This window comes from the organism of the source record quoted next, unplaced genomic scaffold (genome assembly GCF_019419815.1).
Source record: "Pyrus x bretschneideri cultivar Hongxiangsu unplaced genomic scaffold, Pyrus_bretschneideri_v1 Contig47, whole genome shotgun sequence".
NCBI lineage: Eukaryota > Viridiplantae > Streptophyta > Magnoliopsida > Rosales > Rosaceae > Pyrus > Pyrus x bretschneideri.
Genome location: NW_025999784.1, coordinates 187,960 through 212,664, shown reverse-complemented (window position 1 = coordinate 212,664; position 24,705 = coordinate 187,960). Strand labels below are relative to the sequence as shown.

The window sequence follows — 24,705 nt, the reverse complement described above, 5'->3', positions numbered from 1 at the left end:
TAAGTTTGATTAGTTAGGAGAGTTCATTATTCAACTGTTTGATTTATCTTGACTAGTTTACTTTTATTTATGTAAAGGTATGAGAAAGAGAATGCAAAGAGGAGGCCACGTGGTCCAGTGGATTAATGAAGTGAAAATGTGCAAGTACAACCTCGGGTAGTTGGGCCAGAAATAAAGGGTCCAAGTTAAAAAGCAAGCAGCTTACTTGCAAACAAGGTGCAAACAACAAAGAGTCCTTCGTCCTTCGTCCTGTGCAATTGAGTCAGCGACATCGCCAGGTGTGAAAGGCCAGGAACACAGAGAAATTAGGAATCCAGTGACATAAGCATGCGTTATGGATGGGTCGACTCAGTGGAAGCGGAAGCTGGCATCTCTGCTATCAGTTAGTTTCCAATCTTTAGAACTCTTTGTTTAATTTAGTTTATGGAGAACTAATCTCCCTAGCTTAGGCTAAGGGGAAAAATCTATATTAATTACGATTATGTAGTTTATTATTTTGATTTTATTCTGGAGTTTTAGTGTCAATTTTACATTATGGATATTTCAAGGAATTTCTTATTTATTTTATTTTCGAATTGATGAATGTTAGTTATAATTCATAGGTTCAATCACGTTTTTCTTATAGTTTTGTTTCACATTCTTTCTTTTAGTGAATTGAACAAATTAGTAGACTGGTATGATTTCGATGGAAAATTTTCTTAATATTATTTTGTTGCCTTAAGTACAAATTATTTTTGGGATTATTTCTATAGGGAATTGAATTGGTGTTTTGTTTTGAATAACTATAATGAAAAATCACTTTTCAAACAGTTTTATATTGAAAATATTTAATTGCCATATCATCCGACTGAGATTATTTTACATTTGTATCTCAGTTGAGTTATAATGAATCGAAATAATGAAATTCAATAGATGTATGTAGGTGGAATTCAGATGTTTTAGTGTTTATAATTGTTGAATTTTTCTTCTAAAAGTTAAATTGTGACAAATTTTGCATTTTTTTTTCAACACTTTCTTAGGAATACGAACATTCAGACTTTTAAGTTTATATTGCTACACGACACTTGCACATAGGTTGAGCAAGCAGAAACAAAAATGATAAGAAGGAATAATTTCTCTATGTTGGTTGGTAGGTTTAGCTAGAGAGTGACTTCTCCCTCTTTTGTTTGGGCTGAAAGAAGATAAAAGATAACTAATCTGATGAAGAATAAACATGGGCCGACATTTCCTATTTCAGATATAAAAAATACAAATGTAATATGTTCTAGGTCTTCACAGAACTCATGATTACATACCATACACGTGTGTGATTTGTGTGGTGTTTATTGATGAGGAGTCTCAAAAGCAGACAAGGATTATCAGCCCTTCTACTTTTAGTGTTCTTTTGTGTCTTTCTATTTTGTGTGGTCACAGATAAACTATGATAATATTTTATATTGTTTTTTTTTATAGAGATAATAAGATAAAAATGAATAGTAATATAAAATGTTGACGTGGCTTAATCATAACCATACAAACAAGAGGGCACAAAAGGGCACCGGAAGTGGGAGGGACAATCCTTGTCCCTCAAAAGCATTCTCACACCTTTTTGTTCAATGTCATAACTGAAATTGTCTTGAATTTGGTTGTGTGAAATTGGGGTAATTTGTAAGTGACTTAAGATTTGAGTTCACTTAAGCTTAACTAGCTTTCATGTAGGTTAAGTCCATCCCTCCCCATTAGTGTAGATAATATTATTTGTTTTAAAAAAAATAATTATTTGATGATTAATTGAATCACATTATTATACGCGTGCGAAATTTTTTTTTATAACTAGCACTACGCGCCTCTTTAGATATTTTAAATGTGTTTAAAAATAGATAAAATAATATTTAATAAACAGCTGATTGAATTGCATTATTGGTAGCCTATTGTAAAGTACGAATTATAAAAAAAAAAAAAATTATTTATATGACAAAAATACTCCTACATTATTTGATGAATTATTTTAGCTGCTCCTGAACTTTTTTGTTTGGAAGTTATTTTTTGTCCCATTCTTTTTTGTGAAGCCCGTGGCTTCCGGCTTTATATAGTAATATAGATTAGGACTCTGTTCGATAAAATGCTTCATGTACTTGGCAAGTTATTCTTGATTTGTGATGAGTTGGCATTTTAGATTCGTGAGAGAATTTTTTTTTTTTTTTTTTTTTTTTTTTTGAAGAAAAACGCTAGAAGGAACAAGAAATGCACCAATCATGAAAAGATGTTAATTAATCAATTAATTCATTTTTTTTAACAAATAATATTATCTACACTAATAAATTGATTGACTTTGTTCAAAACTATTTTTTTAAGTTTTACTCACGCGAGTTTTATAGGTGCATTTCACGGTGTAGGGGTTGATCCTGCAGAATAGCTACTATTTTTAGAGGCGTGGAGGCGTGTAGAGGTGAGAAGCTTTAAGATGTGCTGTTTTTCCGTTGCATTATTTATTTCTTAGTGTGTGACCGTATAGATCAAACTTTCTTCTTAGACCATCTCCAACAATGGGCTAAATGCCAAATTTCCCCCCAAATTTCCCCCCCAAACCATCTCCAACCCATGCTAAAACATTGGGCTAAATGCCAAATATTAAAGTTGGGCCAAATACCCCCCAGATTTCCCCCCCCGCGCGACTGGACTCGCTGGCCCAAAGGCCAGTCTCGGCCCGCTCACTCGCGAACGCGCCCCACGCGGAGCGCTTGCATTCCGTCTCCGACAGGGTGGGCCCCACTGTCAGCGGGTTGTCGGCCACCGAGATGAACTCCAACGGCTAGTTTTTCAATCCAACGGTTGCGTTTCAAGGACCGTTGGTTGATCCAACGGTCCAGATTCAAATTTGATTTTTTTAAATATGTTATTTTAAAATACATTGAATCCAACGGCTGAGATCAAATATAATCAAATCTAACGGTAAAAAAAAAGATCTAACGGCCCAAATTTAAATCTAACGGTTAAAATAATTAAAAAAAATTATTTAACTCAAAATTCACCCAAAAACTCTATAAATACCTATGTATTTGTTCAAACATCCACACAAAACTCAAATTTCTCTTACAATTCTTCCAATTTATCTTTCTACCATTTCTTTCCATTTCCAAATTGTTCAACATGGCAAGAGAGCATATTAGAGGTCGTAATTGGACTTGTGAGGAAGATGTTGCTCTATGCTTGGCATGGGTTTCTGTTAGCGAAGATGGTGCAGTTGGCACTAATCAAAATAAGAAGGTTTTGTGGGATAAAATCATTGCAAAGTTTCAAGAAAACTGCAATGGTAGCAGGCGGGATGGTGGTGGTGTTTATGATCGGTGGAAGACTATCAACAAAGCATGCACTTTATGGAAGGGAAGCTTGGAGAGAGCCGTGGTTGGCATGGCTAGTGGGAGGAGCGCCATAGAAATTGTGAGTTTTGTTCTTGATATTTTATTTGTCATGTACATAATATTATGTTGCAACTAATTATTTTTATGTATTTTTTGCATAGGGTGACAAAGCAATGGAAATTTACAAGACAAGAGTAACACCAAAAAATCAAGTTTTTAAGTTGCAACATGCTTGGGACATCCTCAAGGATTGTCCAAGGTGGGGAACCGATGCGGACCAACAATGGAGAAGATTATTTCAACGTGAAGCTGCACAGACAAATGCCGGAGATAAAGGTGTTGATGAAACGACCCCATCTCCTTCTTTTGCAAGGCCCCCAGGAAGAGATAAGCAAAAGGAAGCAAAGAGAAAAGGGAAGTCCCAAGATCTGATGAGTGGACACCTTGATACCGGAATGGCAAAATTGAACGAGACTCATAGCGCTCGCCAAGAAGAAGCGGCTCGAATGCGTTTGCAAATGAAGGAAATCTCGGATAGGGAGGAAAATAGGTTTGAAATTGAATTCATGATGAAGGACCTCAGCCAATACACTCCAGAGAGGAAGAAGTTCTTACGTGATAAGCAAAAGGAAATTATGCGAAAGTCTGCCTCAAGGAGTATGTTTCAAGATGATGAATATTCTCAACCCTATATCCCAACATTTCAACGAAGTCCATCACCAAGTGAAGATAGTGGATATGATTGTTAAGTTTATGTAGTGTATGAATTATATGCTTTATTAATTATGTGCTTTATTAATTAAGTTTATTAATCATGTGCTTTATTAATTAAGTTGACGGCTTACTTTGTGGGAAATTTAGTGATTTTTCAATATTTATCGGAATTTAAATTTTTTTAGATTAAAATGTTCATTAAATTAATTTACGATAGTCTACATATTTATTTTTTTTTAAAAAAATTAATTTAACAAAAAAAATAGCATAAGTTCATTCTTTAATAATCCCGGGCTAAAATTTTAGGCCAGAACGGTTGGAGCAGAAAAGTTGTTTCTGGGCTAAAAGCTAAATTTTCCGGGCTAAAAAATTTGGCTTTTAGCCCAACCATTGGAGATGGTCTTAGTGATTTGAACTATAATAATTTGCTTTAATCTAAGAGTTCAAATGTAATTTTTCAGTGAGTTTCGATTATAACTTCTAGCAATAAAGGTTTGGTACATTTTCTTTTGCCATTGAGATTTATTCTAATTCACGCTCTAAATCATATTTGCTGATTTTTTTAGTTGGTCACCTGTTAAGAAAATATTAAGAGAATGAGTTTGGCACGGTAAACAGTATCCCTCTAATAGGTCTAAGGTCCCGTTTGTTATTTGATCTTATTCACCAAAAACTGTTTCACTTTAAAATTAAGCAAGATTGCTTTTAAATGCTCCTTTTATATAATCTAAAAAAAATAGAGTTGAGCCTAATGAATATTTTTTATTCTGTAATACCCTCGTTTATTTTTAAATTTGACCTTATTTATCGTTGTACCTACATTTTACCCTTTGAAAACAAAGTGATGACCGTCACCTACTACTACAATCACTAACTTTACATCACTACCACCATCACTGCAACCACCACTACCTCCACCATTAGCACCAGAACAATAAATGCCATTAAACCAACAACCATAACTGTCACCACCGCCACCATCACAACCACACCTGCCACCACCTATGACTACAACCACTAACCTTACATCACCACCATCGTCGATGCAACCACCACTACCTCCATCACTAGCACAACAACCGCAACTGCCATTACCACCACCAACCATAACTGTCACTACCGCCACCATCACAACCACAACTGCCACCACAGTCACCTCAACCACCATGGATGTTGCAACCACCTCTACCACCATTGTAACTTTTGCACCCCAATCACCATTACCATTGCTACCCCTGCACCCAACCACCACACCCTCCACCATTTCACTACCATCACCACAACTACCCTTGACACCGCTATCGTTGCCAACACCCCTACTACTACGTCTATTTTTGTTGTTATATACAATTATTTCACTTTTATATTGAAATTTACCAAACGCTTTTACACTGTTTTTCATTTCATAACATTTTAAAAATACAGTTTGTCAAATATTCAACTGCCTCTGTCTTCTGCCTCGCTACATGCAAGCTGAAGCTCGTCAGAGGATCCAAATCCACATGCCATCAGTTTATGTCGTCGAAATAATCCACACCAGATCAAGGAAGACTTGCCGTGTAGGAACAACGTTGAAATCCGTCTTCTGCCTCGTCGTCTTTGTCCTGGAGGATGCTGTCGGGAATTACGAATTTTGAGAAGAAGAGTAAAGGTTAAAGTGGAAGAGACAGGTTTAAATTGAACATAATTTTTAAAATATAAGTTAGTTAATTGATTTTATTTGTTGAAACAATTAAATTAATAATATGTTTCTTTTTTGTCATTTTATATGGTCACACCTGTTTCACATAAAAATTTACAAAACACCATAATAATTTTTTTTTTAATTTTTTTGCTAAAAACACTTTTACAATTATAGTTTACCAAATACTTTACTGTTTTATTTCATAACTGCTTATTCTCATAACTCAGTAGAAACAATTTTTTCCCAAAACACTGCAATACAAACCAGCGCACTATGTTTAAGAAATACTGAAATGCGTAGCCAAGAACCAAATCAGGTTAGGTCCACTATCAAGTCTTTCTTTTTCTCCTTTTCATTTTGGTAGGTTACGGTCAATCCAATCAAAGTGGCAATGAAATTTACAACGCAACTTCACACCCACCCAACCCAACGGGAAATAAAAAAGTTTTGGAAAGGTCAAATCACATTCAAATTCATATCCTTCGTTACTTTTTTATTTTTGTTAACTGAAAACTTTTGCGGCATTTGAAACTGGAACTACTCTAGGAAAACATCGATGTTAGCTAGCTTCAATGAACGTTAATTTGGATATAGACCCATAAAACTGTTTATATATCTGTATATTATCGAATTATACGACAGAAAAAAAAAAAAAACAAATTTGTGTGTCATTTGGGTCCATCTGCTCCCCTCTAATGCCAGTCTAGGGAGATCAGTATCTCTTTCGCTCCCATTTTTTCTCCATACATGTGGACAAGGGTTTTTTTCTTAACACAAGCGACAATTTACGGGTGGGAGAACCTCACGCTACAAACTCCTTAGTGTCTAAACACAGTTTTTAACAACCAATTCAGGTCAAGTCTTTCTTTTCTCTATTTCTTTTAGGCCAGGTCTATTATAAAGGTTCAAGTCCAACCGATCAAAACCCCAATGAAATTGAGTAGGAAATGGAAGTGTATGTTCCTAACAACCAATTCCAGTCAAGCCCACCATCACGTCTTTTTCGAAACAAAAGAAAAAGATACATGAAATTTACAATGCAATTTCACACCCACCCACCCAAATAATGCACACACAAAAAAAAGTTGTAGGGCATGCCTTCGCACTTCCCATTGCCCTCTGGCGCATTATAAATAACCTCTCGAAGTTGAACTACGATAGTACACACCACACCACACCACACCACTACAACCTGTCTATATTCTAGTGTGATAACCACCAAAACTTTCTCTCACTCAGGAAATGGCATCTTCTCCTATTTCTTTGGTCTTCACAGTGCAGAGGCGCCAACCGGAACTGGTGGCGCCGGCAAAGGCCACGCCATATGAGTTTCGACAACTTTCTGATATCGATGACCAAGAAGGTCTTCGGTTTCAGATCCCCGTGATACAGTTTTATAAATACGATCCCTCCATGCAAGGAAGGGATCCTGTGCATGTCCTTAGAGAGGCAATTGCACAAACCTTAGTGTTTTACTACCCTTTCGCCGGTAGGCTCAGGGAGGGACCTGACCGGAAGCTCACGGTGGAATGCACGGCTGAGGGTGTCATGTTCATTGAGGCTGATGCCGACGTTACCCTAGAGCAATTCGGTGACGCCCTTCAGCCACCGTTCCCTTGCTTGGAGGAGCTTCTTTATAATGTTCCTGGTTCCGATGGGGTTCTTAATTGCCCACTCTTGCTAATTCAGGTACGATTACGTATGTACTTTATAGAAAGTAAGGACTCAAAATTTCATCATTAACATTTCTCACTCTGTACTAATTGTCTTCTGGCACTGCAAGTACGTTATTTAGTAAATGTCTTCTTATCCAAAAACAATAGACGTACGATACACGTGGCTTCATAAAAATGATAAAATATCAACTTAATTGTCTTCTGGCCAACAAGTTGATTACCCTGACAGTAATAATATAAAAATTAAAAAATTAGAAGTGCCAAGATATATGGAAAAAAACTAGTACATGTAACTAGAATCGCTTAATAAATGTTGGTTAACGTAACTTGGTACTATAATTTAGTAATTTTTTTAGAGAATTGTTATTGATATTTCAAAATTTTCATTTTACACTGTTCACAAATGTATTTTAACTTTTTAAATATAGAAAGTTTGGAATGCAAAATGAGAATTTTAGAGTGCTAATAATAATTCTTTTTTTTATAAGTGAATGTTCTTAAATAGAACCTACTTGAATTTCAAATTTGATACTAATTTATTGTGATTTGTTCATAGTGTAAGTTACACCAAATTTCATCAATCTTTTCGTGTAAATATAGGCCTCTTGTGGTAGGGTGGATGAGATAGATTGTGATCAATTAAAATAGAATTGAGTCTAGTCCGTTGTTTGTTGTGTCAAAATGTGAGATACACAGGACTAGACATGATGGGTTATAAATCCACAATAGAGTGGGTTATCTAACCTATTTCTATACATGAGTTACAGGTTATGTCTTATAAATCTATGTCAATTTAATCATATCTCTAATGTCAAATCTCATTCAACCAACCAAACGAAGCAATAATGTTATATAATTATATTTTAAGTATCTATATTGCTCTTCGTAGTAGTGGTAGTGAAATAATATTTAGGCATCCATCTCTCTCTTATTTTCAAACTTGTCATCTGTCATGCATCCATGATTAAAAGATCATGATGGTTTTTTGAGAAAGTTTCAAAATTGCAATCTATCATTCACGATAAAAATCTATGGAGAAATTTCACGTGTGTGGTCCATCACATGCATGATTGTTTCAACAATGGTTTAGGTACTAACAGTAAACTAGATGGTCCAAAAGAGTATATAACATCTTGAATGTAAGCCCCAAAAGAGTATCTTGACTAGGTAGGTATAATTATATTTTATACGCAATAATTTTGCTTAAAACATAAAATTTGAACTATTTTATATGATTACATAGGTTTGTAACTTTAAAAATGTCGGACAAAAACATATGGTACTTAAAATACTGAAAGAGGATCTTGTTCGGATTTATTTGTGAAGATCTTAAGGATCTTCACATCTTAACTGTTCATCGTATATCGTATAATTAATTTTCGTGATATACTATTTGTATTTAATTTTAAATAAAAAAAGTTAAATAATTTCTGAATGCACGATACATAATGAATGATTAAGATGTAAAAATCTCTAAAATGTCTATCATTTCAATCTAGATGAAATTCAAATCCTAAAATAATGTCTAAGTTGTCATCGATGAAAAATTAAATACAGACAGTTGGCGTCAATATTTATCACATGTGTACACATCAGTCATTTTTGTTTTTTTCTTTTTATATCAGCTATTATTTTGGAGCAGACTACATATTATTGTCTTTTTCATGATAGTAGATAAAGTTAAGGAAACTCAGGACAATTGTTGTCCTGTTTGTAGAGTAGTTTGTTGTAACGTAGCCTTCAACTAACCAGTATTTATCGTAATTCATAAACAGGTGACGCGGCTCCAGTGCGGTGGTTTCATCGTCGCCCTCCGTCTTAACCACACCATGAGCGACGCGGCGGGGCTCGTCCAATTCATGACGGCCTTGGGAGAGATAGCTCGTGGCGCAGTTTCTCCGACCGTCCAGCCGGTGTGGCAGAGGGCGCTGCTCAATGCGCGTTACCCACCCCGTGTGACATGCACGCACCGCGAATACGAAGAAGTGGAAGACACCAAGGGCACCATAATTCCACTTGATGACATGGTCCACCGGTCCTTTTTCTTCCGCCCCACCGAGGTGTCCGCCATCCGAAGGTTTGTCCCGCAGTTCCTCAGTAAGTGCTCCACGTTCGAGGTCCTCACGGCCTGCCTCTGGCGCTGCCGTACCATCGCACTCCAGAAAGACCCAAATGAGGAGGTGCGTGTGTTGTGCATTGTGAACTCGCGGTCCAAGTTCAACCCCCCGTTGCCGGTGGGTTATTACGGCAACGCTTTTGCGTTCCCGGTGGCGGTGACGACGGCAGGGAGGCTATGCAACAACCCATTGGGGTACGCGTTGGAGCTGGTGAGGAAGGCCAAGGCGGACGTGACGGAGGAATACATGAGGTCGTTGGCTGACCTCATGGTTATTAAGGGTAGGCCCCACTTCACGGTGGTGAATTCTTACCTTGTGTCGGATGTGACACGTGCTGGGTTCGGAGAAGTGGATTTTGGGTGGGGGAAAGCGGCTTATGGTGGGCCAGCGAAGGGCGGGGTCGGGGCAATACCTGGAGTGGCTAGCTTTTACATACCGTTTAGAGACAACAGAGGGGAAGATGGGATTGTGGTTCCGATTTGTTTGCCGGCCGCGGCGATGGAGATATTTGTGAAGGAACTAGATGCCATGTTGAATGCGGATGAAGAACCGATTAGGGTTCAGAGCTCTACCAGTTTTATTACGTCTGCCCTATAGTATATGAGTATTTCTGCTCGACAATCTGTATGTCGTACTGAGTGCATGTATTTCTTTACTTTTATTTTCCGTAATTAGTTTCTTTTCTACTGTAATATGGATGTCCTTAATACTACAGATGCTTTGCGTATGAATATATTTGAACTTTCTTTGAATTTCTTCCGAGGGACTTGTAGGTTGAAGAACGTCATTGGTAACTTTGTAGACATGAAGCATATAATTCTTTTTTTTTTTTTTCTTTGTTAGCAGATGAAATGTGTAAAGGGGGAGGACGAGACCTTGTCCTATAAAGAGCTCCCCCTCCCTCATTTTAGGCAAAGGTATTCATGGATTTACTCCTTAAACTTGTAAGTTTTATAACTAGTCAATTTATTTCATTTGTTAAGTTTTATATTTTTCATCTAACATTTAGTTATTTTGTCACGTGTTGTCCACATATTAAACATACAAAGGGCTAAAACATCCAATTGCCCTACACTAGGCCAAATTATGCTCACGAGTACTTATAGTTGTCTTCGCATATCATTGGAAACGGAAAATCAATGGTGAAAGTACTCTTATGTATTATTATTTCATCTTTTTATGTTGTAATACAAAAATGGCACACGGAGATAACATAAAAATATAACTTAAAAAGCATGATGACTTTCCTTGAAAAAATAGATGATGGCTTTGCTAGAAAAGGCAACGAGTGAGTACTTTTTCTAGAGTAAGCAAGGAATGGAGAAGACTAGTAAGTGAGAATTCTAGTCATTTAGAGGGATACTTTTCAAACTTATTAATTCTGTAAAAAAGAGAAAAGGATTGAAAACGACCAGTCACATTAGCTTTTAGTAGGAATTTTCACTAATTTTTCAGTAGCCAAGCTTTGTTCTGTTGGATTAAGAATTTAGGGCAAATTTGGAGCAGATGGGTGGGAAGGGAGGGAAACCAAAATTAGTTGGGGGTAGTTTTATTGCAAATTGACCTTTTTACCCTTTGTAAATTTCCTACATGGACAACACACTGTAAAGACAATGAAATGTTGGATGGAAAATTTGAAAACTTAACGAAATGGAGAAATTGAATAATTATAAAAGTTCAAGAGAGTAATCAAGGAATGAAGAAGACTAGTAAGTGAGGCAATTCTAATAGTTTAGACGGGTACTTTTCAAACTTATTAATTCTGTAAAAAAAAAGAAAAGGATTAAAAAATGGCCAAACCAACAATCAGTCACATTAGCATTTTAGTAGGAATTTCCACTAATTTTTCAGTAGCCAAGCTTTGTTCTGCTGGGTTAGGAATTTAGGGGAGGGAAGGGAAGAGAAAGCAAACCTAGTTGGGGGTAGTTTTTTTGCAAATTGACTTTTTTTTTCCCTTTGTAAACTTCCTTCATGGACAACACGCGGTAAAGATAATGAAATGTTAGATGGAAAATTTGAAACCTTAACAAAAGGGAGAAATTGAATAATTATAAAAGTTATGAAGAGTAATCATGGAATGGAGAAAACGAGTGAGGGAATTCTAGTCTTTTAGCGGGGTACTTTTCAAACTTATTAATTTTGTATAAAAGAGAAAAAGATTGAAAATGGGCCAAACCAACGACCAGTCACATTAGCATTTTAGTAGGAATTTCCGCTAGTTTTTTAGTAGCCAAGCTTTGTTTTGTTGGGTTAGGAATTTAGGGGAGGGAAGGGAAGGGAAGGGAAGCAAAATTAGTTGGGGGTAGTTTTTTTGTAAATTGACTTTTTTTTCCCTTTGTAAATTTTCTACATGGACAACACAAGGTAAAGATAATGAAATGTTGGATGAAAATTTTGAAAACTTAACGAAATGGAGAAATTGAATAATTATAAAAGTTTAAGAGAGCAATTAAGAAATGGAGAAGATTAGTAAGTGAGAGATTCTAGTCTTTTTGAGAGGTACTTTTCAAACTTATTAATTCTGTAGAAAAGAGAAAATAATTGAAAGTGGGCCAAACCGCCGACTAGTCACATTAGCATTTTAGTAGGAATTTCTATTAATTTTTCAATAGCCAAACTCTGTTTTGCTAGGTTAGGAATTTAGGGGATGGAAGGGAAGGGAAGGGAAAGCAAAATTAGTTGGGGTTAGTTTTTTTGCAAATTGACTTTTTTACCCTTTGTAAATTTCCTACATGGACAACACCCGGTAAAGATAATAAAATGTTGGATGGAAAATTTAAAAACTTAATGAAATGAAGAGATTGAATAATTATAATAATTCAAGAGAGTGATTAATCGGCAAATATTCAGGAGGAAAATTACGCAGTACAAGTTTATAGGATTAATCGGCAAATATATATATTTTTTCCAAATATTCCTCTCAATCTCCCTCTTACATCCCTCTCGTACAATGTAAATATAATCAACGTGATTAGTAAAGTAAAAATGGGAAATCTATTTAGTGTGGATTTACTGCGATATATCTTTTGCATTTTTGTCTTTATATGATTTTACAATCTTATCTCATTGGTTTTTCTTTGCATCAACAATATCAAAACTAGGGGTGGGCACGGCCGAGTCGGCCCAAATGTAGTGAAACTGGACCCTATCTGTTTTAGAAGTGAAACAGGACGGGACAATATCAAATATAGGGGTGGGCACGGCCGGGTCAGCCCAAATATAGTGAAACTAGACCCTATCCGTTTGGAAGTGAAACAAGACGGGACGGGACGGGTCATCACATTTTCGAAAATGGAATCGAATTTAACTCGGCCCATTTGAAACGGGCCAAATGGGTCGGTCCCAACGGGTCCATTTCCTGATCCAATTCCAATCTGAAAAACCTAATGCAAATTTTTGAAGGCAGTGTGTGAGTATTGAGTAAAGCTTGTGTTTCTGTTCTATTTCTTTACTACACAAAATCCTAACTAGAACCAAGATGCAGAAAATCCCACATGTAGAATTTGTATCCATTTAATTCCTGACTAGAACCACATGCAAAAAAACCCAAATCAAGTAAAACTCGATAGATCTCATTAGAGGTTATCTTGAAGGATCTCAAACTACAAAAAAGCAAACTAGGATCGACAGAGATGGTCATGTGGGTGGGAAGGACCTCGATCGACGGACACGGGGATGAAACTCAATCGACGAAGAAAAGACAGAAACGGCGACAAAGCAATGACGACCAGACTGATATGGATGAAAGTTAAGAGGAAAGGGAGTCAGTTAGGGAAAGAGAAATCGAGAAACTCTCTCAATTGGAGGGATGAGAGTCGGTCTGGGGCTGTACAGCTACACATTATGTGACTCTGTTGTGTTGTCTGTTGGGGAATTGAAGGATGGTGGAGATTAAATGGAAGAAAGGTTGGACCACTAAAAAAAGGATCAGGATCCTCTCCTGATCCTTGTATGAGGATCCTCATGACCAAGGAGTGTGTGCCGTTGGATGAAAATCCAATGGCTACAAACAGGAGGTCCCTTTAAAGTTATAATAATTATAGCCATAGCCATTGAATTTTTATCCAACAGCTCACACGCCTTGGTCATGAGGATCCTCATCCTTAGATCAGGAGAGGATCCTGATCCCTAAAAAAATGCAAAGAGATGTCAAATTTAAAATTTAAAATTTAAATTTGAAAGCTTAAGTAGTACTTTGGTATATTTTAAACTATTGATCTCCAACCGATATGTCAAATTTTAAATATAAAATAATAATTCATATGTATTCTCTTTGCATTGGGAATGAAAAGAAACAAAAGAATAATGGTTTAAACAATAAAAAATTAATAAAAAGTATTTAATAATTAATTAAACAAATCTGAATGTGCTTTCAAATTTAGCAGTAAGGGGGAGAGATGTCAATCCATGTCATACCACATCAGATTTGGCTTCTCGGTTGAAAAAAATTAATGCTGTTTTTTGTTACCGTTTTTACTGACATTTTGACATCTCTTTTGGAGATGCTATGAGGCGACAAAAGTACATGTTGGTAAATGTGCGCTACGAAAGTTTTTGGTTGGAGTTTTTTTCGCAAAAATCCCATCGGTGGAGGATATTAGAAACAATTTAAATTTTGTCGTTAGATAACACCTGTCGCGACAACTCAATTGGCTATTATAAATAACCTAAGAGACTAAATTATTTCATCACATTAGAACTTGACGAAATAGTTCGCGATAAATAAAATAATCGTGGACGAATTGAACTATTGTTTTAAAAAGAGTTCACTTCTATAATAGGTTTGGACAAAAGAATTTGTCGAAGGCAACAAATTATTTTGTTGCAAAAATACTTAAGATTTAAAATAAATAACTTCATGCGTTAACGGGAAGAAGAACCTTAATAGCGTGTTTATTAACCCGTAATCGGAATGAGAATAAGAAATCCAATTCTGATTACGGATTATACCTGTATTTACTAAAATTGGGAGGAGTAAAAAATGCGTGAGGTCCACACAAAAAATGGAATCAAATTCCTGAAATTGAAGGATTTGGATTTCCAACATATACAAGTTATTTTGATTCCGAAATTGCCCAAGCAATTAGAATGATAATTATTTTTCTTTTATGCCCTCACTTATTTTCATTATTTCCAAGATTATCCTTTTAACCTAGACTTATTTTTCTTTTCACCCAGCTCATTTCCATCTTCTCTCAGCCGCAGGCGCCTGTCCTCTCTCAACCGCGACTCTCGTCACAATTACGGATAGGTAAATTCTACTTCTTCTGCGTTTTTATCTCTGTGCTCATAGAGCTCGATGAATATCAGCGTTTCGCTGCTCGTTTCTTTCTTCTCCGCGATGGATTTTCTTTCCAGGATTTCGTCAGGATTTCGTGCAATTTTTTTCCCAATTTTCTTCTCTTTTTATTTTTTGGTGTGCGAAAAACTTGAGAGTGAATTTTTGGGGGGGGGGGGGGGGGGAGGGAGAGAGAGAGAGAGTGAAAGAGTGAAAAACTGAGAGAGTGAAAGAGGAGTTTTTGTTTGTTTTCCTTTGAGCTTACGGTCTGAGGAATCAAAGAATCATTTTTTATTTTTTTTTCCAGAAGAGGGGAGTGGAGGAGGACTGGAGGAAGCAGAGCTCAGACTGTGAGTTGGGTTTTGCTCAGATTTCTTGCTTGTGCATCACGTATGCTTCTTCTAGCTGCTCTATTCTCTCTCTCTCTCTCTCTCTCTCTCTCTCTCTCTCTCTTTCTGTACTTTTGGAATGGTTTTTCAGTGTTTTGCGCTTGAATCTCAGATTTGCATTGCTTGTTCTGTAGTGGGTTGTATTTTGTTTTCCCATTAAATTTGAAATGGGAGGAATAATTAGCTGGTTTGCTCAATTGTAGAAGACAAAGTTTGCCAAAGTAATGTTCTTGCAGAAAGATTTTTTTAATAGTTTTGAGTTTCTGGCGTTTATGGGAAACTGCTGGTCTGCTTTTAGGGATTTGGTTAGCTGAATGCGATGATATTTGCAAAGATTGGGAGAAAAATGATGGATTCCTTAAATGGGGTTCTTTTAGATTTCGATTTGGGTGTGCTCAAAAGTGTGAGATTTTTTAGCTATTCACATTGCTTCTATTAGGGGCTCATTGCGTATTCAGGTCAACTTCCATTCCCTGGTATATGTGACAACAAAATGGATATTAAACACCTGAAGCTATTGCAAAGGAACTTTGAACTACAATTTGTGTTGTGTAAATTATGTTATCACTCTATCAACAACGGGGAGAAAAGTTAGAGGATTGTTTTAATTTACCAAGTTCATGTGGAGAAAGTCCTCAATCTTAGTATTAGCAAATAACCTATTAGTCGAAGGGAAATAAGATAACCAGTAAGTAAATTTTTGTGACTGATTGTGTTCTGTAATGTTAATTTATTTCAGTTTGCAGATATGTTTATTAACTTGTTCATTGAAGTCCTCCATGAAATTTTTTTTCTTCATTATTTTGTGTAGACTAATGGCTCATCTAAGTTTGTCCACAAAGAAGAAATTACATGCTGTGTTGAATGTGTTGATTGTCTATCTTCGAACTATATTTGTTGCATGTGCTACTTCTTGTTTCTATTCTTGGTATCGTTTCCAAAAGTGCCTTAGAAGTCCCTCACCTTGTCAAACAGTTATAAGAGTTTACAAGCAATTAGAATACTTACATGGTTTAATTTATGAGAGTGATGTGACATGTATTGTTGAACTACAAATGGATAGACGATCCTTTCATAGATTATGTCAAGTTCTTGTGACTAGAGGACAACTACGAGCTACTCGAAATGTGTCTATAGAGGAGATGGTTGCATTTTTTTCAATACATTCTTGCACACCAATCGCACAATTAACCACCACTTTAGAAGGTTTGGTTGAACAATTAGTAAGTATTTCCATGAGTGTATTAAAGCAATGATTCGATGCCAAAAGGATTTCTGGCAAACACTTGAGCCTATCCCTGAGAACTCAATCGACACAAAGTGGAACTGGTTTAAGGTATGTAGTATCTACATGCCTACACTACTCAGTAATTACTAGCTTTTTATTTCATAGTTTAGTTTGTTAATTTAGTGTCCTATATACTGTGGAATTGCTTAGGTGCACTAGATGGAACACTTGTTAAGGTGCATGTACCAGAATGTGATAAACCAAAGTACAGAACAAGGAAAAATGAAATAGCAATGAATGTTTTGGGAGTTTGCACTCCAGACATGCTGTTTATATATGTTTTACCAGGATGGGAAGAGTTTGTACATGATGGTCGAGTTCTTAGAGATGCTGTGACTAGGAGAAATGGATTGAAAATACCTAATGGTGACACTCACTACTTTTTTTAGTAATTAAAATTCTTAGCTTTTGAATTGCAAGTGATATAAAGTTGTAAGCTTGACAATTTAATTCTTTGTCAACAATAGGTTGTTACTATTTAGTTGATGGTGGCTACACAAACGGAAAAGGTTTTCTTGCACCTTATAGACGAACCCGTTATCATCTGAATGAGTGGAGAGATGGTTATCGTCCTACGACACCAGTTGAGTTTTTTAATATGAAACACTCAAGTGCTCAGAATGTCATTTTAATTCCTCCTCAATCCAATTCATCCTCAATTCAATTCTTCTCAATTTGATTATAGATTAGTAAACGCGCTATAAGAGCGTCCAAGGTTGGGCTAATCTAGCACAAAGACAAAACACTAAATTAGAGAACGAACTTCAGTTTGCTCCCCTAATGATAGGATCACACACTTGTATTCTTGCTTAACGAAAGATTAAACTGGTGAATTTATAATGATCACGAACTATTAAAATACTACTAATTATCAATTTATATTTTAGTGAAAGAGCTGTATAATATTTGGTTAAAAGATTTTAAAGAGCCTCTTAATGTCAAAGGTTATACCAGGGCTTTGGGCCTCAGCGTTGGGTTTGGGTGCTAAACCAATGAATATAACGAACAAAAAGAAAGAACCTTTACATGCAGCTTTAACCAAATTAGTTCTGTGGTTTTGATAAAAAGAAATTCAAAAGAAGAAAAATAACCCAAATTTTGATGGGTTATTCTCAAATTTTTTAACAACTTAATGCTATCTCACAACCCACTCACTAGAATTTGGAAAAACATTTAGGTAATCAGGTATTATATTTCACTTGTATTATATTTCTCTTCAAGTGATTTGTAGCCCAGTTGATTAAGAGAAGTTGTATTGCGTTCAAGGTTCTGTTTCGATTTCCTTCCATGTAGTTTAGTGTAGTATACTATCATTTGTTAAAAGAAGATACTATATTTCTTTAAGGAACAAGACATGTGTACAATAGAAAACTAACGAAAAGGATCTTACAAACTTTTTATTTTAATCCAAAACGCGTAATAATTTGTTTTTTTAATTATAAGAACAAATTGTAATATTCGATCAACTTCTCGCAACCGTATAAACATAGTGAATCAGCGGCAGCCTTCATTAGAATATCCCATGTGATTAAATAAATATTGATCAAGTGAAATTATATTGCGAGGTTATTTTCATTAAAACTCTTCAGATAAGCGGGTCAAAAGCAGGGGTGATTTTATCCTAAGGGGCTCAATGTAATTATGAGTGAAACACCAATGTTGTGTCGACCGAGTATTCGGCCGCAGTAAAACAAACTACGATATTATGTCGTCACTTAATATGACCGTCAAATGGTATTCATTTTCACGTATAATGAGAGGTTTTAGGTTCAATTCTCGCTAAAGGTGAATTTTAATCACATTATTGGTAGCACATCCCTCTCCCCCTTAGCTTAGATAAGAGTAATGTTAGGGAAATCAAATTTGTAGACTAAGTAATGTTAGGTAGATAATATCATTTGTTAAAAAAAAAAAAAAAAGACGATACCATGTCAAGATTAAAAGTACTGACAAGTAAGGGAATGAATTTTTTTTGTGGGGGATCAATTGTTTATGGGAATAGAATAAGGGAACTGTTATTAGCACTCTAAAAATCTCATTTTACATTCCGCCCAAATGTATTTTTATTTCTAACAATAGAAAGTTTAGGGTGCACAATGAGATTTTTGAAATGCCAATAACAATTCTCTAGAATAATAAGGATAATGCTATTCACACTCATTTTTACTTCTCACATACTCTTGTTAATATTTAGTCATTGTTCTTCTTCAATTCATTTGATATAACGGCTGAAAATTAAAAAAATATGTAAAAAATAAAAATGAGTGTGTGAATATCAATACTTGAACAATAATGGTACAGACTATAAAATCAAGGCTTAATTTTTCTTTTGTCTCTTTGTTATGATTTCCGGCCGCTGAATTTTGACCCTTTCTCAGTAGTTTCTCTATGTTCCCATTTGCTGATTAATTTTTTGTTTAGGCAATAATATTAAAACTTAAAATAAGGTAAATATACTATAGCAAATATGCATATCAACCTAACAGAGAGGCAAATTACCAAATTGACCAATATGAACGTGGTATCAGCAGAAATTTGTTCCTCAATATTCAATGAGGAGGTAAGATTTTAAGCGTCTTTTCACATTATATGTAATTTTCGTTGAAGGAGTGACACAACAAATAAAGGGCATTTTTATAAAATAAAAAAAAATTAATTGTGATTAGGATTGAATATATATATATATATATATATATATATATATATATATATAAAATAAGCATGTATTACCTTAATGAATAAGCATTCACGAATTCTTCCCCCCTGTTCCATTGAAATAACGAAAGCTAGCCACCAAACTATGTCTACCAAGCTGTTTTTAATTAATATGAAAACATGAAGGCAATTATAGTTTATAAGTAAGTTAAGTCAAATCTGCAGTCGGTAAGAGTTCTCAAAAGTTTTAGAAAGATTATCTTTTTCGATACATATGATATTTTACACTAAATTAATATAAACTATAAAGATAAAGACTCGAATTTAAATACATAGGATGAAATACACTGCTCTAGAAAGTTATAATTTTTTAACATTCAATCTTTGATTAAGTTCTGACCGAATCAACTATTTCATTTTGTACAAGCAGCAAGGAGTACTGCTATATTCGACTTCGACTTACAATGTGCTGTCTCCTCTTTCGGCAAAATTAGCCCATGTGACATAGAATAAGTGGCCGAAGAGACGAGACAGCTAACATGAGTCGCCAATGCTCAAGAAAATACTTCCCTATATATCCATTTTAGTGTGTTTCTGTTATCTCTCTGTTCGTGTAACTATTCACATTAAGAGAGTTTCTTTAAAAACATTGAAATCAGAATAAGTAAGTTTATCCATCGTGATGGTAAGTATTGATATCTGTTGATTGAAGTGAACATTACATAGTATATAACTCACCAATCAACGGTTCACAATTCTAATTAGATTGCATGTGTTCGCAAGTCATTTATTATTTTAAGTTTTATTCCAAAGGACAATATTCAACCGTTAAGAATTAGAAATGACATGAGATTTTAGCGGCGGATTATCGTTTTCGAAAGAAATGAAACGTTGAACAAGTGTAACTAAAACATCAATTTGATAACCATCACGGAAAGCAAAAGTCTAACAACTAAAAATAATCCATCAATATTTATTTATGAACATGAACGTTGAACAAGTATAACTAAAACATCAATTTCAAAACCATGCATCACGGAAAGCAAAAGTCTAACCGCTAAAAATAATCCATCTTTATTTATGAACATGCGTAACCAAAGTAGGTATCAAAAGTAATCATATAATCATCTCTGTATATATGAGAGCTACCTAGTAACGTAATAATAATGCCAAAAACAAAAAAACAAAAGAATAGTAGCAAAAATTTAAAAAAAAAAAAAAAAAAACCGAAAACTGAATGAACAACAAGATATATGAACTCGATCGATCGACAGATCGATCGATCAATCGTAGGCTGTGAAGATTGATTAGAAGTAATCAACTTTACACTTTGTAGTCTGGAAAGTGCCGACTGAATTTCCGTTCTGAGTCAAGGGAACCTTCAAGTCGCATTTAATCTTGGGCTTGAACTTGCCAGTCTTGATCAATCCGAGTTTGAACCGAATCCGAAGATAAATCTTCAAATCGATCTCGTAAATCCCAGTACTCTTCTGCTGATTGTACTCTGAAAGCGCCTTCGAGTCTACAAACACTTGCTGGCCTTGGAACACGGGGTTCAACACGTTCGTTTTCTTATGCCCTTGGTAAAAGGGCGTCAAGGTAACCGTGCTGAACCTTTGATCCTCGTAAAAGGCCCGGGTCTCGAGGCGATCGTAGTAAATACCGATCTTCTTGTTAGGGTTTCGGATGGTGAGGTTGAGGGCGAGGTCGTAGTTGAGGGTGTTGTCGTTGGAGAAGTTGAACTGCGTGAGAGTGGCGTCCGTGACGTGGAACTTGACACGGTTAGGGCGGACGATGAGCCAAAAGATGAAAAACGCCAAGCCCAGGATGACGACGGCGGTCATGATGAGCTTGAAAACAAGGCCGAAGATGCAGCTGCAGCAGCAGCTGAGGCATCCGCTGCCGCCGCGGCCAGGGCGGTGGTAGGACTGGGATTTGGGAGGGATTGAGGGGCCGTAGTAGGCCCCGTTCAAATGGGCTTGTTTCTCTGACATAGCGGAGGACGTCGGAGGAACAGCAAACAATTTGTAGGGAATAGAAAGTAGTGAAATGGGTGTAGCTGGGAAGAATGAGAGATGAGACGGTGAAGCGTGGTGTGGGTATATATAAGGGAGGAATGCGGCGAGGCCGCGTGGGGAGGTGGCAACACAACGCGGTTGCTTTAGAAGGTGGAAGTGGTAAGTTTTGTGTGCGCGGGAATTCTCTGTTTGAGAGACTATCAGCGTGTGGAGGGATGGTGATTTGTTAGCAGTAGAGAATTGAGGTGGTTCCACGTAGCTTCCTTGATTGACTTTTGCTGTTATCTGCTTCTACCCAACTTCAATTTGATAATGATTATCAGGGCCCCAAGGGGCCAAGGAATATTTATCAATGAAACCTCTAGCTAAATACGTTTTTTCAGTTTACCAACAAGCCAAAGTTTTGACACCATTGCTTTCTCCGAACTTGAATTTTAACTTTTAACATTTGATCAGTATGTGCAATGACAAACGTTTGGGTGTTTGAGTTCTAAAATCAATTACTATAAAACACAGAGTTCGATATCTAATTATGGTTGATTTATCTATATATATATATATAATGAATAAATAAAATATCACTTTTTTGACCACTTCTTATTGGTGCCTTGTTACGAATTCATTCATTATTGTTTAATCAATGATATTTTCCATTGAAGATTGGATCATTTTATAAAAAAAAAGTATGGTATTTTCATTTATTGAATAAAGGCCCTTATATAGACATATTTATAGACTATTCACACTAGGTTTAAAAATATTGCAATACAATATAATTAACTGCAAAACCATAAAAATATTTTAAACACTTTGTTGAAAGTCGAGCTCACTAAAAATGCAAGATTACAAGGATTAAAATATCGACTAAATATCATGTTACACTGAGAATATGTGAAAAAATTAAACTCTCAAATCACATTGAAATAGACAGTACCATGTCCATAGATCTAACCATTCTACAACTTGCCTCTCTATATAATCTTTTGGTATATAATATATTAATTAATTACATTTTGTAACCGAAAAAATAAGTAATTAGTGGAACTTGTATAGAAAATCTTTGAACTTCTGCATAAGTTGTTGGCTAGATAAAACTCATGCTTGACGTTTTTGTTTCTGTTTGATTACTTAAATGCAAAAATGAATCATTTTTTTTTTTTTACACCAAGAAAACATTATTAATCGTTTTTCCTATTTAATATAACTGTGAGAATGTGAAGATAAAGTCCCATATCGGTGAAAGATTAGGCCATGCAAAAGCTTATAAGGAGTTGAGCAATATAGAGCTGAACTTTCTTTATGCTATCAAAGCAGGTCGACCTACGTGTAAAGCCTAACGGCCACACATGTTCCCCACGACATTCAATGGGCCAAATGACCACCCATGCTCCATATCATCCAATTTGTGTTGTTCATGTGTTAAGCTTGAAAATCCACCATACGTGAAGGAGCATGTGAGAATGTGATGACAAAGTTGCACATCAGTGAGGGACAAGACCATACAAGAGCTTATAAGAAGTTGTGCTACTCCTCATATTACCTATTAATTTTATTGTGAAACCTTAACTTTCTCCCTTTTAAACAAAGAGAGCAAAGCAAATGGTTTTTTTTTCAGAGCAGCTTGTTTTAGAAAATGATCAAGTTTTGTGGAACAACCCGCAAATTACAGTAACCATGTAAGAATTTTCATTAATCTAATTAGATAACGATGCATAAAGAAAAAAAGCAATATAAACACTGATACACTCAATTCAAATGAAAGAGAAAAGTCCTCCAACGGCCATATGTGGCGGCTGCCTTGAAAACAACATAAAAAGAACCAATTTTTTTTTTTTGTCTAAACGAAACACTTCTAACACTGTTTACTTTTAATGTTAAGGATATTTTTACTCTAAAAAATCATTCTTGGTACTATTCACTTATAACACCTTTTTGTCATTTTGGTTAAAACTCAAAATTTTCAAGAAATTTTCATTAGTTAGTTTTTTTGTTTTTGTTTTTTTTTTTTTTTAAGCCATGTGAGAATTAGGTCACATGTGAACTAAATTTTGTACTAATTTTGGAGCTGGAAAAACTTACAAGGTAGTTTAGCTTCCTTCTAACCACTATCATGTGATTTACTAACATCATAAATTAAATTCAGGACGTATCGTTTAGAATATTAGACTGAAATTTTATTTTCTAACATTTGGTAATGTGAATTTAGGTGGAGACACATGTATGAAGCACAAACTATACATAAAGTCTATCTCAATTCTCCATGGGTGTTGAATTTTATGGCAGAATACTATAGATTTGACAATTAAGTAAATTCTGCATTGCCAAGTTCATCTTCACTTTTCGTAAATAACTTGTTCACAGTTATTTGCGGCCAAGTCCGACTATTTGAAATCATGACAGGTGACATGTATCGATCCATGCCTTTCTTTCTTTCTTCTCTTTCACAAGATCATTAGAACGGTGCATTTGACCTAATTTTCAGACTGATTGGGTCAGTATTAGGGGATTCCAGCTCTAGTTCGGCTATTTTCTTTTAGTTCGGTTTCGAAAAAAATTGGAATTTCAACGTCCGTTACGATTCATGAACTTGGTATATATTTTCCAAAAAAAAAAAACTAAAAAGTTGTCAATGTTGCATCAAAGTGGTTTACAAGGCAGAATCACATCAAGTTCAAATAAAAACAAGAAACTCAAAATGGCAAAACTTTCACACTGGACCAAATCCACACAAACAAAATTCAAAACGAACAAAAGGTCCTTATCTGACAACCATGTCCGCAAACAACTGAATAAAGATGGAAGGAATATCCTTCAGAAATTGGGTGGCTAAGATTTTAAGAAAATGAGAAAAATATCAAGGAGAATTTTAAGAGCAAATTGAATTGGAAAACATAAAAAAAGGTAATTGCATACTCAAATCTGAGCATGCTTAACTTTTGGACTTTCTAATTTAGATTGTGTAAAACAGAAAACAACACTCTTATATGAATCCATCAGAATTTGTTAACGCGAGCCCAACACATGTGGGCTTACTTGACTTTTGTAATTAGGGTTCCTACGATCTTGTAGTTTTTTTACTGGAAAAGGAAATCAATTAAAGAAACCCTGAACAACCAATACTATTACAATCAAACATGAAAGCAGTAAAAACTCGTAATGGAAGGGTCCTATCTCAAATATACATATTGGAGAGAGATAAACCCACATTATTTATAGCATTAACCACGAAGTTTGCTTCAGGATATATATGTTTCCAAGTCACACAATGAAAGGAGGAAGCTAACCAACGGATGTCTTCAACGGTCTTGAATTCTCCAAGGGACACCATACCTGCACTCCATAGCATCAATAATTAACTTAGAATCTCCTTCCACGGAAATTCTTGAGAAACCTTTTTGTTTTGGAAACTTGAGTGCATCTCTTAAAGCAAGCACTTCAAATACCGTTATATTATATTCATCCCATGATCTGGCTTCAGTCACCGTTGTAGTCCCGTATTCTCTTATAATTAGCTCCAGCCACCTCCCTATAAATGCCTTATCTCC

The 24,705-nt window shown here is 35.5% G+C and overlaps 3 protein-coding genes and 1 long non-coding RNA gene across 5 annotated transcripts; 2 read left to right on the top strand and 2 right to left on the bottom strand.

Annotated features, from left to right (window-relative positions):
* Positions 1-4,878: 4,878 nt before the first annotated feature.
* Positions 4,879-5,319, bottom strand: LOC125469875 (loricrin-like). Its single transcript, XM_048567926.1, has one exon. It carries the CDS (start codon positions 5,317-5,319, stop codon positions 4,879-4,881), a length of 441 nt encoding a protein of 146 aa, XP_048423883.1.
* A 1,412-nt stretch (positions 5,320-6,731) lies between these two features.
* LOC103961715 (benzyl alcohol O-benzoyltransferase) lies at positions 6,732-10,284 on the top strand. The gene is made up of 2 exons (XM_009374304.3): positions 6,732-7,428; positions 9,191-10,284. The coding sequence occupies exons 1-2, from the start codon at positions 6,982-6,984 to the stop codon at positions 10,127-10,129; spliced, it is 1,386 nt and encodes a 461-aa protein (XP_009372579.1). The 5' UTR covers positions 6,732-6,981; the 3' UTR covers positions 10,130-10,284.
* A 4,411-nt stretch (positions 10,285-14,695) lies between these two features.
* LOC125469924 lies at positions 14,696-17,151 on the top strand. 2 transcript variants are annotated; one of them, XR_007252226.1, is made up of 4 exons: positions 14,696-14,783; positions 15,118-16,535; positions 16,638-16,853; positions 16,955-17,151. It is a non-coding gene; the product is annotated as an uncharacterized LOC125469924 (long non-coding RNA). The 2 variants fall into 2 exon arrangements; XR_007252225.1 differs by having other exon boundaries at positions 15,118-16,853.
* A 3,042-nt stretch (positions 17,152-20,193) lies between these two features.
* LOC103961716 (NDR1/HIN1-like protein 3) lies at positions 20,194-21,235 on the bottom strand. Its single transcript, XM_009374305.3, has one exon. The coding sequence runs from the start codon at positions 21,134-21,136 to the stop codon at positions 20,450-20,452; it is 687 nt and encodes a 228-aa protein (XP_009372580.1). The 5' UTR covers positions 21,137-21,235; the 3' UTR covers positions 20,194-20,449.
* Between the last annotated feature and the right edge of the window lie 3,470 nt (positions 21,236-24,705).

Excerpts from the sequence above, each read along its gene's own strand:
- LOC103961716 (XM_009374305.3), bottom strand. The coding sequence starts at position 21,136 with ATGTCAGAGAAACAAGCCCATTTGAACGGGGCCTACTACGGCCCCTCA.
- LOC125469875 (XM_048567926.1), bottom strand. The coding sequence starts at position 5,319 with ATGGTGGAGGGTGTGGTGGTTGGGTGCAGGGGTAGCAATGGTAATGGT.
- LOC103961715 (XM_009374304.3), top strand. The coding sequence starts at position 6,982 with ATGGCATCTTCTCCTATTTCTTTGGTCTTCACAGTGCAGAGGCGCCAA. Across the intron at positions 7,429-9,190 it reads GCCCACTCTTGCTAATTCAG|GTGACGCGGCTCCAGTGCGG; the intron begins GTACGATTACGT and ends ATTCATAAACAG.